This window comes from Olea europaea, unplaced genomic scaffold, assembly GCF_002742605.1.
Source record: "Olea europaea var. sylvestris unplaced genomic scaffold, O_europaea_v1 scaffold1172, whole genome shotgun sequence".
Taxonomy (NCBI): domain Eukaryota; kingdom Viridiplantae; phylum Streptophyta; class Magnoliopsida; order Lamiales; family Oleaceae; genus Olea; species Olea europaea.
In genome coordinates this window covers 23936-39304 of record NW_019229128.1, presented here as the reverse complement: position 1 = coordinate 39304, position 15369 = coordinate 23936, and the positions used below count along the sequence as shown (strand labels likewise).

At 34.8% G+C, this 15369-nt stretch overlaps 1 protein-coding gene and 1 long non-coding RNA gene across 3 annotated transcripts; both read right to left on the bottom strand.

The window, feature by feature from the left end:
* Positions 1-2851: 2851 nt before the first annotated feature.
* Positions 2852-11336, bottom strand: LOC111373878. 2 transcript variants are annotated; one of them, XR_002699039.1, is made up of 8 exons: positions 11261-11336; positions 10642-10851; positions 9786-9905; positions 8117-8234; positions 7957-8045; positions 5102-5600; positions 4164-4427; positions 2852-3217 (listed from the first exon to the last, which is right to left on the bottom strand). It is a non-coding gene; the product is annotated as an uncharacterized LOC111373878 (long non-coding RNA). The 2 variants fall into 2 exon arrangements; XR_002699038.1 differs by lacking the exon at positions 11261-11336 and having other exon boundaries at positions 10642-11254.
* Positions 11337-11529: 193 nt separating this feature from the next.
* Positions 11530-14267, bottom strand: LOC111373874 (pentatricopeptide repeat-containing protein At4g30700-like). The gene is made up of 5 exons (XM_022996465.1): positions 13766-14267; positions 13665-13695; positions 13469-13627; positions 13205-13396; positions 11530-13088 (listed from the first exon to the last, which is right to left on the bottom strand). The coding sequence occupies exons 1-5, from the start codon at positions 14227-14229 to the stop codon at positions 11859-11861; spliced, it is 2076 nt and encodes a 691-aa protein (XP_022852233.1). The 5' UTR covers positions 14230-14267; the 3' UTR covers positions 11530-11858.
* Between the last annotated feature and the right edge of the window lie 1102 nt (positions 14268-15369).

Here is a 15369-nt window from a genome sequence, read left to right as displayed (position 1 = left end):
AAATTTTGTGTCTTGTTTTTTCTTCTTGAGTCTTTAGGGAAAAAGAATGGAAGGTACATAAGCCTTGACTGGACTTAGTGCCTTGGTAGTAGACGTTTCTGTACTTTCTTCATTTACTATTGAGGTTGGTGATGATTATTCTTCCATTGTAGCTTCATCAACCTCTTCCTAATCATCTTTTCTTTCTAGCATTTTCACAATAATTTCTGCTAATTGTACCCCATTCATTATAGTTATAGCATGAATCTTTTTCTCCATCGACTTTTTTTGAAGTCTTTGGGAAAATGAAAGTGGAGATATATATGCTTTAACGTTTACATGAGCCCTGGGTGGATCATTTTTTACTACTCTCATTGCCATCAGCTGATCATTCAGATCCGTCATTGTATTGCGTGGCAATGACCCGATAGACGTTCTGCAAGTTGTTAAGCTATCTGACCAATTTGTGTTTCCAACTTCTTGATAGATGCTTGCTGATTTTTAAAAATTAGTATCAATCTGTTGGAATACTTCTTTGTTAGCTTTTTCCACATATTGATGGAACATTTCTCCTAAACTCGGTTTTCTCTTTTGGTGGACATTATTTCCATGTGTTGAAATTACAAGAGCCCTTTTAAATAAATTTTACTTGTTTCTCTGAAGAAACAAGTATCATGCAATTTTCTACAACGTGATTTCTCCCACAATTCTCTCATGCTGAACTGCCATCACTGCATTTACTCCACGTGTTTGCAATTTTACAAGTAACTCCACTTACTTTGTCAAAGCGGCAATCTGTGTATTGGTGGAATATCCATGCTATCTAATTCATACATTCTAGCTGCTTTCAGTGGTACCATACTTTCTGATGAGAATATTGAATGTGTAGTGGCAATTAATTTAAACAATTCCATGCATTGTTGATCTGATTAGCCTATGATTATCCGCTAGTAGAGAAACCCACTTGAGATTTTGACAATGGTGAAAGTCTAGTGTAGAAATATTGCACTTGATTTCCAATGGTGATCCCATGATTTGGATACTTCCCTTGAACATGTTCCATGCCTTGTGATAGCTCTCTATGTCCGTCTGTTAGAAAGTTCGAGTTTTCAATCTGATTTTTGCTACCTTCATTGGTAGGAATAATTTGTTGCAGAATTTCTTAGTCAAATTCTTCCCATGTGGTAATGCTTCCATGAGATTTAGCATCTAACAATTTTAATGCAGCATCTCACAATGCATATGGAAATAATCACAATTTGATAGCATCTTCATTAACCCCTGGAGCATGACAATTCTGACAATTCCTAAGAAATCTAAAAATATGTGTGTTCGAATTTTCATAAGGCAACCCGTAGAATTGGAAAGTATTGCTCATCAAATTGATTCAATATTTCCTTGTCTGAAAATTATTTACCCCAAAATCTGGATACACTATTCTAGAACGCAAGGGTGCTGCTATAGACGTAAAGAACATTGAGACTAGCAAATCCCCTTCATTTATCGTTCATCGCTTATTTTGCTGATCCGGTAGAGCCGCTATTCTTGCTACCACTTGTCCAATTGGTTGAATAGGAATATAGATGTTTTGATCGTCAGCCATATGATGTTGATGCTTTTGTTTGTGTTCTTTGTGTCTTCGTCTAAAAGTAGATTCTATTTATGAATCAAATAATTCAAAATCGTCGCCTTGGGTATGGAGCATACAATGAACACACTTTTATATAAATAAAAGAAAATAAACAAATCAAATAATAGTTAAAGACAAAATAAATAAACAAAAAAATTAGTCCCCGACAACGGCGCCAAAAACTCGTCGCGTTTTTTTCTATGACAAATGTACAATATCGAACAAGTAGTATAATGGACCTTTGAGTCCGAATTATCGTTTCCACAAGAACTATACTTTAGAACTTAATCTAATTTTTTTAACTACTATTGAGAAAAGCAAATAAAGATTTGAATGTTATGATTTTTAATCTAAATACGTGAAAATTTCAAGATTGCACACAAAAGTCGGTTGAAGATTCAAATATTAGATGGATATTAGACTTAACACTTTCATCTATTGATCACCTTTAAATCTTAATATCATATTCACATCTAATGTAGTGTTCGATCGAATTCTTGTATTGTATTCAATTTACCCATCCCGAGTCCTCATTGAGCCAATTTAACTAATTCAATTTCATATCTTTATGCGAATCAAGCTTAGTTAAACGAAACATGGTTCTAAGAATTCATACTTGAGTCCAGTGCCTAGGCCCTACCTTTTTGTCTAAAAAATGCTTCCTTCTTTGAGTCGTAGCACTAGGACGCTATGGGTGCAGTGCCTGGCGTTGACTTTCTACTTCAAAATTTTTTTATTTTGGCTCCATTTTAGTACCCTTTTTTACATCAACTCTCATAATCTTCAAAACAACATTAACAAACACTCAAAAATGTTCTATACTCATAAAATCTAGCAACTAATCACATTAAGACACCAACAAACCTCCGATGTGATAACAAAATTTATTTCCTAGAGGCCAAAAGTAACACCTTTTTCTAAGTTTAGTCTAAGTCTAAGCCACTTAAATGTATTTACGGAATAAAAAACCAGAGGTAAAACTGAGAAAAGGTGAAGAGAATGAAGAATGACTGAGATTAGGAACCTATTTGATAGAATTTATTTGGGAATAATGAATTATTAAATAGTATGTTTTGGAGAATGTGTGGTTAAAAGTGAGGAAACTTTATTGGTTTATGTGTATAATATTTTATTGTGTATATATGTTAAAGAGAATGATCCTATAACAAACAATTTAAATTTTTAAAGGATGACAAACGGGCTAGAAATGCGGTCACCACTCTCTTCCAAAACATGGAACAGTTTGTTCGAAAATAAAAAAATAAGGTAACTTATTATCCAATGATAAGTAGCAATTCCTTCAATTAAATTATCATAAAATGAGAGACTGAAATGACTACTTCCGACAATATGACGGTTACTCTGTTACATCTGTACACGTGAGTGATAGAAGAGGATGACTTAGAAACAACAGAGAATCTCCTTGTGCCTTTGCATTCTGCCTACAGCAGCCTTTCTTTCTCCAGTTGCAGATGGCTTTGCTTCATCATAGAAATTTGCTGTGCCTTCAATTCTGTGCTCCGACTCCTGACATTTATTAGGGTCGGGTGCTGACCTGGTTAGGAATCCTTCTACTGCATGCTTACTTCCAGTACCACTGTATAGATCCTAGGATAACATTTCAAAAGGGAAAAATCAACAGTGCTGCAAATCGGTAATCTGCTGCATAAGAAATGAACTCAAGTTTGCCTCATAGGGTACAAAATACCAGCTAGAAAAGCCCGCGTTCGACAATTTCATACGAAAACAAAATACATGCAGCAATGTTTTAATAGTCTTCCAATGGGACAGTAAAATTAGAATTACAGATTACAGCCTGTGTCCATCTTGTTCAAGGCGAGATGATGACTAAGCAGAATCCTAGACAAACTTTCATCGTACAATTTGTTGGGAATACAAATATACCTAAATGGCCAAATGTGTCTACAACAGTTCGTTTATGGAAATTTTTTCTTCTTTTAGCATATGTGATTCCTCAGAACTTTTAGGACTAATCATCCAAAATCAATTTACTTAATCAAGTCAATGACATTCACTAACTGAAACTATGCCAAGGGTAATGCACAAAAGTGGTGTTTTTCCAAAGTTTCCTGATATTATATTTGTCAGTTGATGTTACTTCATGCAAAAATTCAAATTTTTCGAGATTTACTTTTCGAGTTCTGAGTTATTGTAATTTCACACTTTCCCTTCTAAAGAAGCTTCTTTTGTTCATGAATAGTTTCTAGTACCATCCAATTCCTCGCCTCTCTAACAGCTCAAGCTTTTAGAGGATGTAGTTCAATGCAAGCATCAAGTCTGGACACCATTTGAAAACTACTGACAATGGTGGAAAGTTGAAAATGTATATGAGATGTATTTTAAAACCTGAAGTCAGAAAAATAATTGAACTTCATATCAGTGACTAATGAATTAGTGTAACAAGAATAGACGAATTTCCCAGATTTCACGATATATGCAGTATCTAGAATGGAAAATATGATATGAATAGGGTCCACAGAAGGAGCGTGATTGGAAATCTCTACATACGTAAAGTGACAGGCTTCATAACCACCTTATCGGGTCTAACAGATGCAGAAAAACTATACTTGCTTAAATCCTTCCCTTGAAGTTGTTTGTTATCCTGATCATTCAGGTCTCGCAACAATGCCAACGAATCAAAATATTCATCGGAATGCCCGGCTTGGACCACTTGAATTCTCTGAACTAGAAGAAAGTGTCTCGGGTTCTGCAAGATCATCCAATTCCAAGAAGTCACCTCTCGAGAAACATTCGACCTCCGCAAAATCATCTGGAGAAGTGTTCTGGACCCCTTTACCTATGAAATCGTATGCAGATCTTAGAAAACAGAGGACACGTAAAAACTAGTACACTGAGAAAGCCCTTGCCCCATGAATCAAGAGCCGACAAACAAGAACACGTAAAGGGGAAAAATCACACTGATCCTTAATGTTCTGTAGCTTACCGAAGCATTAAAGGCCAAATACAAACAAAATTGATGCTAAATCTTCCCACAAAATGCAAAACATTTATAAAATATATTGTTTATCCTCATCATCTCAAAGTGTAACCAATATATGCAATTGCAGTTTCTTTTCCTGCAATCCATTTCTGCAGATGTGACTGCTGCTGGCAACAGATGAGAAAATCTTGGTATATATGTCATTAAAGAGCACTCTATTTTGAAAATTAAAATAGACAGGCTTTATCTAGTTAACCTTTTAATGTTCAACTGGGAAAAAAAGTGTTAAAAGCCACTCAAGCAGTTAATTAGATATGCAGTAAAAAAAGAAAGGAACGAATATCAAACACCAGAATCACTCTCACTGAAATAAGAACATAGCACTGCATATAATGTCCCATCCAAGCAGCAATAGGAAGAAGAGAACAGCCAGAGATGGATTATATATACTAAAGACGAAAAATAAGAGATGTGAAGACATGGGAAAAAATAATGCATACAACAAAAACAAGGATGCATAGCAAACCAACCTCAGATTTGCTTAAGGAATCTTGTGCTGAGGTTTATTATTGCTCGGGTTAACTGATGCCACTGAACTATTGCATTTTGCACTAAAATCAGTCTTGTTGTAATTGGGCTGAATCTGATTTTTGGGGCTATGCGCACTGGAAAGGAAAATTCTGCAAATTGATTTAGAGTCCTGCACATTATCCAACCAAAGCGGCTTCTGAATGGTAACGTTGGAGATGATGTATAGAAGATGTTAAGGAATAGACTAATGCCAGCTAGTTGCAGCTAATACCTTTGGCTCGGTTTTATGACATAATCCCTTTTGTGTTATACTGTACTCTTGCATAAGCCAACCAGTTCTTCGTCCATTAGGGGCTTCACCTTCAAAAAATTCAAGAGTAGTTCTCCAACCACTTAATTCAGAATTCAAATATATCTCATTAGTTTCTCCTTTGGTTTTCCAAAATCCAAAGGCTGTCTCTTTTCTATCATTTGAATGAATGAAGTACCAAATTCCATCTGCATATACCCAGATTTTTGAAGTAATTATGTAGTTATCATGGTTAAATTGCAAGAAGCCCATTAAATGATCCGTGTTCATATGAGTACCAAGTCAATAACCAGGTGGCCTCAAAGTTCATGTGAAAATAGAACATAAGAAAATTATCTGATTCATCAGAAGAAAATTAACACTTTTACCTTTATTAATATGTTCACATAGAAATCCATTTCTGAGTTAACAGATAAGACAATTTTAATAAGATCTATAATTATCAAGATGAATCAAGCATTCTTCTGATTGAATCAATGAAATTTACAGATATATTAAGTTTAATAAATGTTAATTTCACTTTCAACTACTTCTAGAGAAGTACTCGACTAAAATGAATTTCTCATTGATTTTTATCATAAAAATTTTTGTCAAAAATTTAGTTTCTCATACTCCTGGAAATGTGAGAGGGTTGCAAAGTTCCTAACCTATGTTTGTATTTTTATTATCTTGCAAGTGGAATAGACATTTAACTCCCCGTGGAACCCTTTTTTTTTTTTTTTCTCTCTCTCGGTAATCTAACCTACCAAAACTAGTTTGTGACAACAAATTTGTGAGTAAATTCCAAATCTCGTAAACAATTGCAGACTCACAACCTGACGGTCATGTGAGAAAGATAACTGAGAATTTTATCCAGTCCAAACAAAAGTTCAATCGGAGAGACAACAAAAATGTATTACATAACTGCAAAAGATTAGAACTTCAAAATAACCCGGTAAATTTGAGGGATTGTACTGGTATAGGCTAAATCTGCAATCACATTATTTGGAAGAGGCGACCAACATATGTATTTATCAAGTGACAAAATGATTTGAAAATAAATTTACTCCTTTTAAATGCTGAAAACTAAAATGTCAACAGAGCTATAACCGAAGGACTATTTTATTGATTTTCTCCTTACATATCAGTAGATGATTTGCATCTCTAAGCAAGTTACTAGCCTTTCAATCCAAAACATGTTTGCCTCTCCTAATTATTTTGTTATTTTTAAATTATTATAACTTTCCCAATAGCTAGTGTCGAGTATGAGCTGCTATCATGTTACTTGGAAGAGGGGATCCACATATGTACTCATGAAGAGAAAAAATGACTTGTTCATCACTTAAACCAATTTCAAAAAACAGGGAAGGCATTGGAGGACACATGAAGAATCAAAATCAATGAAGAGCAAGAAAACTGTAATGTCTTATCTGGACCAATAAAAAACATAAAAGTAGACAACTTTAAGTTCCAGATATTAGATAAGCAAATGTATAGATGAGATATTCAGGACGTTTTATATAACTATTTAATATTTAAGTTTAAAGAAAATTAGTTGCCTTAAATTTAGGTTGTCTTATAATACATGCTGAGCATTTTATAAAATAGTGAAGAAAGAAACCAAAAATTACTATCAGAAGTTGGTGCAGTAGACTGAAGAGTCGATTTTTCAAAGTGGTTTTATTATAAAAATTTGTGCACACTGCATGTACTGTTGGTAGCCTTGGACTTAAAAATTAAGCAAATACAAACCTTGAGCCAGTGTCTCATATGACGAATATGAAAGATCTACGAACACATAATAAGTAGCGACTCTATGCACAGAATTTTACATTTTTACACACAGACAAACATAAATGTACTAGCTAGTAGGCATGCACACATGGCTATGGATCTATATACATATATAGGCATGTATGCATGTTTGAATGAATGAATGAATGAAATTGAACTGAGCAATCTATGCTAATGTATGTATAAATTTAAGTAAGAATGAAATTGGGCAAAGTGATATTAAAAAAACCCAAGAGGGTGCATTTTCTATCATTCTGAATGGTTAATACTATTTTTATCACACAACCATTGACTCATATTGACTTGAGGACTTGTCAAGAATTGGATCACCCAGCACAAAATAAATTCGGAGTCAGTAATCATCTTTGGGCTTCATAACTACAAATACCATCACAATTTGCTTATAGAATAGATCAAATAAGGCCAGGATCAGTATAATTTCGATATTTGATAAAAACCCATAAAGAAAAAAGGCTCAACCGAAAGAATTCAAGATTATGGTGCATAAGAACAGCTCTCAAATGACAATACAGAGCAACAAGAATCATTCAAACATCAAGAATATGAAGCATAAATAAACATAACAAAATACCCAAAAACGAAAAAGGATTAAAATTATCCAAAAGAATTGAGAGAAACAAAAATTAACGATTCAAAGAAAAAAGGGAAACTACTAAATTAGATCAAACTTCAAGTAGTAGTATTTGTGCCCCCTCTCCTCTTCAGATCACTTTCTGAACTGATCAAATATAAAATCAGAATTATTTTAACCTGTGAAAGTATGAAGCATAAGGAGGATCCATTGCCTGCATCACATCAAGGGCAGAGCAAGCAGCTGCCTTAACAACTTCAATGTCTCCCTGGAAATTGTAGATTGAATCAATGATCTCTCTCTGCCAATTGAAACCTTAGAACTTGTCCACTGACTTACCCTTGCTCCCCCAGTAATGGGAATACAGAGAGTGCTTGCCTGCACATCTTGGATAGCCCATGACAATGAGTTGGTGTTTTCTGTTTCAATTGAAGCCTCACTTATGAAGACATATCACCTGAACCGGTTGCATTTATGTTAAAAGCTTTAGAAGAAACCACCGAAGCAAAAATATAGCATAGAGTTTAAAGAGTGACATCCCAATTTGTATCCTCCATTAGGAAATACGGGGCAACTCATGGGTTTCCTCAGAGCCCAAGCACATACATTTTTTGGCAGTTCATACAGGCCATATTGCAGGTTTCATTAGGTAAGCTTGAAAGTTACAATCACATCCAACAGGCCCAGGTGCTGGGGCATGACAAATTGTATCAAACAGAAAGTCAGTAGGAACAACGAGAACTAAATGCTATTCAGGACAAAGTGTAATGCTGCGCACAAGTGTGTCTTTGGAACAGAATTAACTGCCGATGGTTTAAGGAAAGGTGCAATAAGTACAACTTCCTTGGATAATTTTTTCTATGTTTAGACTTCCTGTCATTCAAAGAGACTAGGAGACATTGCACTATCAAACTAGAAAGAAGAATTCAGAGTTTCACATTCCGATAACTTCCCTAATGGTCTTTCTTTGCACAAAACAGTTATTGAATTAGGTCAGGGTAATTTAAGGAATTACTAAAACACATTGCCCTGAGACGATTTGAAATAACAAAAAAGAGTGAATCTACCGATTTCTATTTTGAACTCGAAGATTTTATGCTTTCCAAAGTAGCACGCCTAAAGATGTGAGCACTCATATAACTTATTTTAAAGTGAGAATATTAGAAATATCCATGATTAACCACAGGGTTTGAGTGCTCTCCATTGCCTGCTGAGATAGCAAGAATTCTGACAGAGCTGATAGTTTCTTGAATGATGTTCAAAAGAGCTGCAAATATGCATAATTTGAGAAGCAATTTTGCAAAAGTTTGAGAATTCATTTTTTAAATTTTCTAATGATATTAGCATAGCAATCATTTTTATTTTATTTTTTTATTTTATGATACTATAAAAATTCGACCAACTTTCCCTTCTAGCAGTCACTCACGGATTTTTAAATATAGACCACAACTCAGCCTAAAGTTTTCCAGGTCTTTCTGTCAATATCTGGAAATACTATTTTATTATTAATACTCAGGAAACCAGACTCTCCCAGCTTCTATTACCTCTTCTACATTAGCATATATTTTGCAAAAGCACTTAGGTTTGCCCAGGCAATGGTCACAACTATTTACGATAGCAATCAACTATTAGTCAGAATTCAGAAACATATCGAGCACATCCCACATGAAGAAAAAGGAAATGTTTATCTTCGTCTTATGTAAAATCAGGACAGCTGCTTCTATAAAAGTAAGGCTTCGAATATCGACACAAACTAACAAGCTAATCTCACAAATCTCCTTTTATGAGGAGGAACTCCATTTTCTCCTACCTTCCCAGATTGTCTCCCATGTCCTATTTGGAATGCCAAGTGCTTCTAAACGGGATTCCATATCCGATCTCATGGATTCCTTTCCCATCTTTTAGTGTCCCACATGATCAATCAATTTAAAACATTGAATAAACGGTCACAAATACCACACCACATTGTTTCAATTGAAATGGGAAGTTGTAGTAAAAGAAGTATTACTTGATTGTTCAAAACTGTGCAGAGCTTCAACTTGAGCCTCGGTTGCTGGATGTCAATCCTTTTACTGATCACCCAATCCCGTAGATCTACAATTGTTCTCCACACCCTGTACAATGTTTTCTGCAGCATCAAAGACTTCTAATGAATTGCATCTTAATTCAATGAAAAACAAACACATACCACAAAAGGGGAAAAAATGAAGAAGACTACAATAACTAGTGAGATTAATCCAGGTCATATATAACTTCGTGTCATGATTGAGGATGGGATAGTGCACAAAAGTTGAAGCATAATAATCCCTGCTGCTCGAGAACTCATTCCATATTTTTTTCTTCAGTTGTCATGAGCAGTCACGATTATCTTACCAATAAATCAAAATCTATTCTTCAACAACTAGCTAATACCTAGCATTCACCAGATACGTCAATGAAAAAAACAGAATCCTAAAAGAAAGCAACTTCTGTTTGGGATTCTTTTTTTTTTTTTTTTGGTTGCTAAAACTATAGATTGGTAGAATGAGTGATAGATACGTTGAAAGTACTTGTGGATTTTATGAAACGTATGATTAAAACAATGTTTCACTTTAAAAATGAACTTTTTAGCCAAAAAAATTAATCCCAAACAGATACAAAATAATGCAATGTCTGAAGCAATTTGTGCATCCAAAAAAGGCCACCACAGTTACAGATCTTACATTAAAAATAACAAACTAAGGCTTACTCCAAGAAGGAACTTTGCTTACACAACAATTAAAGAAAAACCATAAGATAGGAAATTAAAAGAGAAAAGAGATGATTAGATATGTACGGAACATGAAAAAGGCATGCTGAAGTACCACAAAGATAACAACTCAAACCTCTGCTTTTACTTTCTGAACACACAATGCAGCATCTACTCGAGCATTTGCATATAGCAGCCTCAATTGATGAACATCTTCTATGTGATTTGCTGCCTTCCTTCCTTTCTTAATATCAGCAATCTGGGGTCAATTGCTGATACATTTCTCATACTTCCTCTGGGAAGCCACACACTACTTATATACAATGTACTTTCTGGTTATGAGGATCTGACGTTTGTCCAACAAAGTGGAGGTTGCAGTTGAATGAATAAATCAAGCAGCCAAAGTTTTGTTTAGCATAAGAATGGTATTCAATTTTGTATATGAATGTAACAGAAAATAATACAATTAACGCTTTTTGCTAAATTGTTGGTTTGCACCATGATGATCAAGCCAATGCCTCATATTATGCAAACAAATATCTTGATTTTTATTTTATTTTTCCAAATAAACTATTGACAGTGCAGCTCATAGAGCAGAATAAACACTATTTTTGTTAGTCTAAAACCAAAAAGAAAAAAAAAATGTTGAGCATCACGGGAATTTTTCAGTGTAGGAAAAAGAAAAGAAAAGATGTACATGACGAAACAACAGCAATAAGAGAATCTATTAGGCTCTAATATGTTCTGAGACTGACCAAATAATGTAACTTGGTCAGAGGTTTTCTTATATCATTGTCTGAATCAATTTCTTCTCTTTTCTTTTATTCCATTATGAAATCAATAATGAGCAAAAATTTATTAATTCTTACACAAAGCTGATCAAATCTTAGCAAAATAAAAGGTAAAAAGTTATCAAAAGATACCATCTCTCTCTCAAAGCAGCTCCTCAATCAACTGCATCTTCAATGAGAAGACGTGCTGTCATCAAAAGTATATGTGAGCACTGGAAAAACCTGTTCTGAAAATAGCTGGTTGGTTAGCATTCTAACATCCAGGGTAGGCAAAAAGGTTCATTCTTTTCATAACAAAATACGAGGTAGAACAAGTACAGATATTGTTTGTTATTCATCCCTTCAAGAATTTTTTTTTATTTAATCCGTATGAATTAATAGAAAAGTCAAATCCCTTATGAGTTCCTATGATATGTTTGTGGCTAGAAAATATGAATAATGTCTATATGAAAAGAATTTAGAATGGAGTTTCTTGATTGATGATAGCTTGTTATGCCAGGAAAACAATAATTAAAGAGAATCTCCCTTTCCCTGTGTGATAATCTTCATCAGTACACAAGTACTACCAGTAGTCTCCACAAGAACAAGTGCCGTCTTCAAAATGATGAAACCTATTAGCATCCCTCACGACGATTATTCTCTCAGTGATTTTAGATACAAATTTGGTAAAATTATGGCAGTCAAGGCAAACCCTAAGGTTTTTAATTATTCTAATCTCTTCTCCCGGTTCAGATGTTATAAGACCAAAAACAATGGCCAACTTCTCGCTATGAACTTTCACCATTAGCTCCTTCTCTTCTTCCTCTACATCATGCAATGCTGTGATGGTCTCCATCTGGTATCCAACATCCCTCATTTTATCTATTAACTTTTCAAGCATTGCATAAATTGATTTTGATTCTGGGTGGGACCAGTCACTAGACATAAAGACATGAGGGTGTCCCTTGACCTCAATCAAAGTGCAACCAGGGGTCTTCACCAGATTTCTTTTCTTAACAACTTCACGTACTAAAGCAGCCCAAGAGTAATTATGCTCGGTTGAGTATATGTTTGACAGTAGAACATTGTATCCTACATTTTCAGGATCCAGTTCAAACAACTTATCAAATGCCAAATGAGCTAAGTTAGTATCCTTGTGAATCACGCAAGCGCCCAGCAGTGCACCCCATTCTGCAGGACCTGGCTCAATTAGCATACCATTTATAAATTCCAGGGCATCTTGCAATTTTCCAGCTCGGCCAAGGATGTCCACCATGCATGCATAGTGCTCGGGACTGGGCTTGAAGCAGTGTTCATGGACCATTGAATGGAAAATTTTCTCTCCTTCTGTTACCAAGCCAGCATGACTGCAAGCATACAAAATGGAAAGGAAAGTAACCCCTGTTGGGGGAACTGCAGAACATAACATCTCATCAAAAAGCAGTAGTGCTTCATGTCCATGTCCATGTCCATGGAGGCCATACCCAGAAATCATAGCATTCCAAGTCACCACATTTTTATCCCTCGTCATGTCAAATAATCTCCTCGCTTCCTTAATGCTCCCACACTTCGCATACATGTCGATCAAAGCTGTGGCCACATAGATGTTAGACTCAATACTCTCCCTCTTAATCAAGTCATGGACCCATTTTCCCAAACTTAAAGCACCAAGTTGAGAACATGCAGATAGTATACTGGTAATTGTGACAGGATGTGACAGGATTTGGATTAATATCAAGATTCTGCATTTCACGAAAAAGTGAGAAAGCCATTTTGGGCATAGCCTGATATCGTGGAGTTCCAAGATGCCAAACTTTTAGCTGCTGACTCATCAAAAAGCTTCCTGGCAGATTCTATCTCATTCAGCCGACAATAAACTGTAGTCAATGCAGTAGAAACAGAAGAAATAAAAATAACGCCGTACTTTACACAAAACCCATGAATTAAACTCGTAAGTTCCAAATGACCAAACGGATGGAACACTGGGATTAAACCGACCATAGTACTTGAATTAACTTTTTCCACTGAAAAAAGCAATTCTTTGAATAGCTGAACTGATGACTCGGTTTTGTTATTAAAAGAATAACCAGAAATCATTGCATTGTATGCAATCAAATCCGGCTTCCCAATTAACTCAAACAATACCCGAGCAGTCAAAAATGTCCCCACATTTCGAATATAAAGAAATCAAACCAGTAAGCACATGCTCGTGAAAATGGCAACCAACCTATAAGCCAAAGACTGAAGCATCATCCCAAAACTCATCTCCTGCAACTCAGCTATACCTGAAAGAACCACGGCTAATGTAGTTGAGTCAATCCGCATTGTCCTCTTAACCATGCCATTGAAAACCTGGATAGCCTCATCATAGCAACAATTTTTCACCAACCCAGATATCACAGTGTTCCAAAGAACCGTATCTGGATCGGATACTCCACCAAACGCCTTATATGCATATCCAATCCGTGACAAATTCATATACATTAATACATATCAACCAAAGCCGAGCCCACAAACAAATCCGTGCCAAAGCCAGATATTATTGCCTGCCCATGAAGCAAAACGCCAAATTTCTCAGACCCAGATAACGAAGCCCCTGAAAATGCAAAAATAATAAAAGAGTAGGTAAAATTATCAGGAACTAAGGTGGTTTGTTGGCGTAGATTTTTGTACACAAGGAGAGAATCAAAGGGGTATGCTTTAAGGCCTTTAATAAGGACATTGTAGAGGAAGAGGTCAGGTGATTTCGTGTGCGTAAAGAGGAGCTTAGCTTGGGCTGTAGCTTTGAGGTCCAGGAGTTTCTGTACCAGTTTTGTTATTGTAATGTTGTCGTTCAAAATATTGTTGTGGATAATTTGGGCGTGGGTTTGGTTGAGATGCGAGTGTGTTTTGGCCCTGTTTATTAGGCTGAGGAAGAAATTTCCGTCCCTTGATACAGTGGCTCTGCAAATCATTGGGAAACTGAAAACTAATACCAAAACTGAAAACCTGACCGTTTTATGTAGGAACCTTGTAGGGACAGCACAGCAAATGAAAAGAATTCGGCGGGAGTTTTATCATGTATTTTACTATAATTATTAGGAAAAAATAATATTTTGAATATTGATTTTTAGAATAATGTGTGATTAAAAAGTAGTATAAAATTTTAAATTTACGTATAAAATATTTTATTTTGTGAATGCTGTTAAAATTGACTACGTAAAAAAATGTTTTCAAATAATGATTCAAAATGAATATGTAAGGAAAAAAAATTTCAAATAAAGATAGTTAAACAGGGGCTTAATTATTGAAGTTTTATCATTTTTATAGTAAATTTTAATATTAATTTGTCAAAAATTAAATTCTAGATTATTAATTGAGTCTTGGACAAATAAATTTTACACAAAACTTAGAGACTAATGTTAAATTACGATGAAATAAAAAGAAATACAACGCATTTAAGCATTATTGAAATACATCCTTGTGCGCCAAGGATTTTTCAAATTGCTTATTCATTTACTCTTAGGACCTATTTGATAGGTTGAGTTTTCTATGAAAAAATTCCATTTTCCACCAAAATGACATATTTGATAGCAAATTTTTCCATGAAATTTGTTTTCCTTCAATCCCTTCACGTGACCTCCTTTTCCATGGTTTTATGGAATTAGTTTTCTTTGGGTGTTGGAGGGAAAATGTTTTTCCAGCTTCTTTTTTATTTTTTCAACAATGAAAATAAATTCTATCCACAATTTCAAAAAATTCCATCCCTTTAATTGTTAATTTTCATGGAATACAAAATCAAACGAATACAAAAGATCCAAAATTTCAACATTTTTCAGGTAAAAAATTATACCAATCGAATACATTTAATTGACAATTCCCATTAAAACAAGTTTTAGGCAATTTAGGCCCTGTTCTCTTTATCGTTTTCGGGTCGTTTTCTGTTTTCGATTTTTCAAAACGGTGAAAACGTGTTCTCTTTCCCGTTTTCGAAAACGAATTTTCGAAAACGAAAAAAAATTTGTGAAGAAAACACAAAACGACTTTTTTGTCGTTTTGGGCGTTTTCAGTGTAAAACTTGAAAAAATTGAAAACGCGGGAAACACTTTTCTTTT